The following is a 6,548-nucleotide window of genomic DNA, read 5'->3' on the forward strand; positions in this document are numbered from 1 at the left end:
TACCGCTGCCGTTGCACTTTCAATATGATTCAATCATAATGCCAACTAAGCGAATGTTTAAAACAACGTGCATGCAACGAAACAACCTATCTCATCGCCATGCATGCGGCCTACTCTCTCTCTCTCATTCTCACACTTACTTTTTACCACGTTCATTTTTTGGACCTAAAAGCATAACACTTTTCATCGCCTCGGATCTTTTGCCATCTTCCTCTAAATATATGCTGATTCTGTCATTTTCGTTCCCGATTTTTTCTCACTTTCTACCTCTCACGCTCACTGTGGGTCCACTCAAAAACTCCACAACATTTTCAAGATAGCTTTCCACTTTTCGGTTTTGCACCAACGATTTTCTTTCGCGAACATCAACAACAACAAAATATAAATTACAAATTATTACCGACGGCAAATCAAATAGAAAACCCAGAAAAATTGTCACTATCGCTATGTGTATACCAGCGGTTATGTGTGCGCAGCAAACGAACGAATGAATGAACATTTATATTCTGCATAAACACTGGAAAATGTGTTTCCACCGAGTACAAACGATGTGCAACTGAAAAAAAAACGAAGATAGTCCACCGTATACGGAATGATGGAAGTATAAATCAAATCAAATAATGGAATTAAAGCTGCTTTTAAAACGAAATACCACCAAAAGATATATGCCAAAAATGGCATTTTGTGCCATATAAAATGTGCACCGTGCTGTTGTTGTTTCTTGCATTTTATTTTGCTCGTTTTCGTTGTCTACTGTTTCTTCATTATTCCAATGCAAATAAAATGTCCATCACTTGTAGCGCTTGTTCGACCATATTTCATCAGTACTTTATGGCCCGGCCGTGGCTTCATGGCAAAATAATAACCGTAACAAAAGACATTTTAATCTGCTGCTTTAAATTTTTATTAGCCCAAAAAAAATCAACATTTTCCAACCATACGGAACACATTGCAATCGTAATCAATGTGAAAATCCAACAAGAAACTTTTACACAGTGTTTTTTTTCTGCTTGCTCGAAATGTTCAATATTCTTTTGTGTAAATAATATCAAAAAATGATTGAATTAAAAGTTCATTGAAAATCATCATACCATTCGGAAAATTCATTAAATTCAAATGGTTTCGATGAAATGGCTTAAATTGGATTTCACAAAGTATACTTGAGAGAGAGAGAGGCAGACACCCACACCCACACCCATACAGAGAGAGAGAGAGAGAGAGAGAGAGAGAGAGAGAGAGAGAGAGAGAGGAGAAACTTTCTGTGTTCAAACAAATTCATTCGATTGCAACAAAACTGATCCAATGTAAAAGCATTGTTGCAACTGTAGGGTGGTGATGTTCTTTTGTTATAGTGCGAAAGCTTTTAACAATATTGAATTTGAAAAATGGCATTCAATTCGGAGAAATGATAATTAATAAAATAAATGTTATTTTTTTCTTTCTTTCCCTGCAGGAAAATGTTTATTGGCGGACTGAGTTGGCAAACGAGTCCAGGTAAGTGATATCGTTTTATTATTGAGCTCTTTTTCCACATCATTCATTCAGAACGAGTATCCAATCAATTTCATACACAAATATTCCCGCCTTTCAATCGGAAAATGAAGCAATTGACTTCATGCTGGGCCCAAACAATAGCAACGGGAAAACAAAATGAGAATTGTTACAAGAGGAAAAAAAGCGAATGTGCATGTAAAATTATTCACTGTGTTAAATATTTTGAAATGCTGCAAAAATGGCAATGTTTCCGGTTTCGATTTAACTTTTTCACAGTCGTTACGTTGTTCTTCGTTGTGTGTTGTTTTTCGCGCTCTCTAAAACTTTGTCATTGCAGTCGTTTAAACGAATGTTATTGCACGAGCAAACATTATGTGATTTTTCTTAACCGTTTTCACAGACTGTTTCTTCGTTTTCTTCCTATTCATTTTTTCTTCTTCTTCTGTTGGGTCGGCATTAGTGAGCTTCTAAGTTCTTTAATATAGCTCAACTTTGACAACGATTTCCGTAATTACAACCGAGAGAGAGTGAGCAGATCCGCACACGTGCGCACACATAACATACCATCTCGAACCAAACGAATGCTTCGTTTGTTCGTTCACTTCGTTCGCTTGCATTTGCACAAACTGTTTTTCAAGTGCGTATCCATTTGTCCGCCCTTCTTCCTCGTAATACAACCGTGCAGATCTTCCGTTCGCCTATGGTATGCAAACTATATATCTGGCTGTGACTGTGCGTGTGTGTGTGTATGTAGCTTTTTGCCCAAGTTGAAATAGTTATCACAAATAAAACCTCTTTCTTTTTGTCGACTTTCATAAGTGCTCATCTTATGCACTTCTCGTGCATAATCAGAGTGCAGAGTTTGAACAGCTGGATTCACACTGCGTGTTCATTTTCTCTCGATCTCGTTAAATCGTTCGAAATTTGTTCGTTTGTTGTTTTTTTTTTCTTTTGTTCATTCGTTCTTTCTCTCTCTTGTGTTATTAAGTCTCTAGCATTCAGTTGAACGCTTCAATGCATGAAGAGGAAGATTTGAACGGTTGGCAGATAACCTTTTGCTTGCATACAAATCGTCCTTCATATACGCAGGGAACAAAAATTCCGCCCAACCCTTTCGAGCAAATAATGCGTTTGCATTTTAAACGCGTGAGCCGTAAATTATCCGTCGATTGTATTTATTTATGTTATTATTGTTTTTGAAATATTCGTTCATCGGTTTGCAATTTGTCCTAAATGTGACGCGAACAACACAAGTGACAAAAAGTGAGTCTATATTAAAAGAAAAAAGATGCACAGCTGTAGAACGGAAAGAGAGATAAAGAGAGGATGAGTAAATTAAACATCGCCCAAGGAATTAATTAAATCTACATTGTGATGATATCAATTGCAATCCGTCGTTTTAGATTTGCTCGCATTATCCGCAACTTCATTTTAAGAATCTTCTTCTTCTTTTCTTTTTCGTTTCGCATTCGACGGCTTTTGTTCTTTCTTGTGTCGTGTCGTTTAGCTGCCGGATTATATACAATGAAGCTAAATGGTGTTCTTATCAGTATTAAGATTACTTATTTTATCTCATTATTATGTGATTTTTTCTTTGTGTGTGTGTGTGAGAGAGAGAGAGAGAGAGTGTGTTTTGTGGTGGCAAACGAGGAGTATGGTTTTTTCACGTCTTGATAATAATATTCTTTAGCAGAATATGGAAGCTACTTGAAGATTCGATTTCTTTTCTTCTGACTTCATTCATAAAAGAAAGTTGCGAACGTCGATCTTTTTCCTTCTCTCTCGCTCAATCGTTGTTGTTTTTTTCATATAGCATAACATTGCTACGTTCAGCGAGCATAATCCTAGATTATATAGAGAGAAAAAAGGAGGTTTTCTTTCTCTTTTTCCTTGCATATTTTAGACACTCTTAATTACGAGATGTTCATTGAATCATTCTACTTTGTGAACGTGGTTACATCAAATTTTTAGTTTATGAATGAGGTGACTTGCTTTGCTATCAATTTCCCAAAGATCGTTCAGTGTTCCAGTTTAACGGGGCAGAAGCACAAGAGACCGGCTACTTCATTCACAAATTCGCATTCATTCTTCGCATCTTTGTCGTCGTCGTTGTTTTTTCTTCGCTTTCATTTTTGTTGTTTTTCTTCTGGTTGCAATTCCTCGGAATTCATTCAAAGGAAAACAACAGGGAAAAGTTTGAGATGCACGAAGTGGCTATACCCATATTAATATCAAAAAAAGCCATTGTCTCAAATCATTTTAAAGAGTAAAAGTCCTCAAATCTCGTGTACTTTGAAAATTGCAGCGCATCAAGAACACCACCGCTGCACAATGCACACAATGTACAATGCTATTGAATTGCCACACAGAAAAGTGAGAGGATGCGGTATGTTCGCTCGTTGCTTGTGTGGAGAGAGGCAAATGCGTGCATATTCCACCGAGTGTACACAATGCTAAGAAGCTCTTTTGCTTGAAAGACAGAGAGCGAAATAGAAAGAGAAAGGGAATAACCAAAAGTAAAAGAACAATGATGACAGTAACATGTTTCTCTATAAGAGAAAATACACCACGGCATCGTACTCGTAGTCGTAGTCGTCAGTACAAGTGTTGGGAAAGAGATTGCTGTGATTTCAGCGAGAGCATGCATCGTCGTATACGTGCCCTCCACACATACTATATATATATGTGTGTATATAGATTTTCGACTCTCGGATACGTCGAAAAAACACATAAACTGTGTTCATTGACATTAAGTGGATTCAACTGCGGTTTGCAATTGTGCACACAATGCTGTTGTTCCAACATTGGGGATGAAAGAAAAATGCTCGAAACCATCGTCCACGGCACAAGAAAAACACATGCATTCACCAGCAGAAATGAGAAGAGCATAAAATAAACAGACACACACATACACAACAGCAGCAGCAGCAGCAGCGGCAAAACCAAAATGCTTCGCTCAAATATTGAATGAGCACCAGTGAAAGAAAAACAATAATGAAACGACAGTGTTCACTTCTTATGGCTCGTTCTCTTCCTTCAGCCCATTCAACATTTCTTGGCTTTTCCGTTTGTCGAGCGATTTTGTGAGCATAATAAATAACTATATATACAGTCACTCACAAAATTGTCTGTACACCTCACGATTTTCATACAAATTGGCGTTTTTCGTGTCTCAAAAAAATATGCTTCGCGAAATCGAACCTCGAAGATTTTTGGTATACTGTAGGTGGAAGGCCTGAAGACCAAAATAGTGAAATTTCAGAATAAAAAATCCACAGGAATTAAAATGGGAGATGATTATGTATTCACAAAATTGTTTGTACACCCAATTTTACATAGACTCTAATGTAAAATTGGGTGTACAAACAATTTTGTGAATACATAATCATCTCCCATTTTAATTCCTGTGGATTTTTTATTCTGAAATTTCACTATTTTGGTCTTCAGGCCTTCCACCTACAGTATACCAAAAATCTTCGAGGTTCGATTTCGCGAAGCATATTTTTTTGAGACACGAAAAACGCCAATTTGTATGAAAATCGTGAGGTGTACAGACAATTTTGTGAGTAACTGTATATACAAAAACAATTTTTTTTTCTCCACATTTTCGTCTTTGAAATACTAAATAGTATTTTGGTAGAATGTGATGTTTTGAATTTATGTTAAATGAAACTATGGATGCGGTAATAAATAAAGCATCCATAACGATCACCACACCATTAAAGTGGCATTTGCGTTAATTTCTTGTTTTCGATCTTATTGTTTTCGGTGTGCACACAGTCGAGCACTCACGACGATTCTCTGCATTATATTCCATCTTGCACATTCTTTTCCACTGGCACCTCCTCGTTGTCATGCTCGCTCGCTCTTTCTCACCGTTGCGTTGGCTACATTGAATGGGCCTCAAGAAGATACACGCTTTCATTGTGATATGTTTAAATTTGCATAAAAGTTGGCGTGAATAATATGATTGTTATGTTAAACCAAATACCATAAGCATTTTATGAAGCCCAAGACTTTTTGACATTGTCAGACGCATGTCGGTGTGCAAGTTCTGCACAAGAGTTTACATCGTTCTTACTCTCTCTCTCCATCTCTGTGTGTCTCTCAATTTCATGCTCATTAGGATGTTGAATATGAATTAAAACGTTTGATGTTTATGCACCGGCACACACACACACACACACAAACACACGTGAAATGTGAAAACAAGCGCAAATTTGGAATTTCATTTATCCATTTCACTTGAGAGATGTGCTTTCATTAATTTTGTAAATGAAACACACAAACAGCAATGTTTCACATCAAGTCGAGATTCCAGTTCAAACTACTACTGCACTAGTGTTTTATTGCTCCAACGGATTTTGTCTGACACATTCTTGAGCAAACAAAAATGCGACCGCCGTCAATGCTGTAGCCATACAGTAAATGGCAATTGTACCATTTATCCTTTGGCGTGTCTTTGCATTTGACACGCTCATATGGCAACAGCTCGAATATTTGTTTCATGTTATGATGATATAATTGGTGGTCGTTGTCAGTTAACTGGCCATCGAGCAGTCACTTCTCATTACTCATATAACATGCATTAAATGGACAGGGAATAAAGCAATCAACCTGGCTGTGGTACTTGTATCGTTATACTCATAGTTTTACCGATTTATTCAGATCTTTTCTCACTGTGTTATTGTTTTGAATTTTAGCTCATTGTGTCGCGTGTCTCTGCCTTCTGTCCCGGCATGATTGTCACAATCTGCATATATGATACCGGCAAACGATAGGCGAATGAATGTGTGAGCGAGCGAGTGAACTAACTGCATAAAAAGTAGTGCGAGACCGTGTGCGATAGCGAGCAAGCGCTTCACATTTGTTCACTGTTACACGCTGTGTTATTCGGTGCATTACACACGTTTCATGCTCAATTACTTCAAAAAATTAATCTGGTGATCGTGATGATGTTCACCAACAGACAAAATATGCGCGCTCATTTCGTTTACTCTCTCAATATGTGTGTGTGTGTGTGTGTGTGTGTGTGTGTGTGTGTGTGTGTGTGT

At 37.4% G+C, this 6,548-nt stretch overlaps 1 protein-coding gene across 8 annotated transcripts in view; it reads left to right on the plus strand.

The window, feature by feature from the left end:
• Positions 1-6,548, plus strand: part of LOC129578623 (RNA-binding protein Musashi homolog Rbp6) — a 380,177-nt gene that overhangs the window by 36,115 nt on the left and 337,514 nt on the right. For all 8 annotated transcript variants that reach the window (XM_055467457.1, XM_055467458.1, XM_055467451.1 and 5 more), the window contains exon 2: positions 1,454-1,494. In XM_055467457.1, the coding sequence (XP_055323432.1) occupies positions 1,454-1,494 (41 nt within the window). The remainder of the gene's footprint in view (positions 1-1,453; positions 1,495-6,548) is intronic.

The sequence above is a fragment of the Sitodiplosis mosellana genome, unplaced genomic scaffold (assembly GCF_009176505.1).
Source record: "Sitodiplosis mosellana isolate CC-2019 unplaced genomic scaffold, AAFC_SMos_1.0 Smas_scaffold_6226, whole genome shotgun sequence".
Taxonomy (NCBI): domain Eukaryota; kingdom Metazoa; phylum Arthropoda; class Insecta; order Diptera; family Cecidomyiidae; genus Sitodiplosis; species Sitodiplosis mosellana.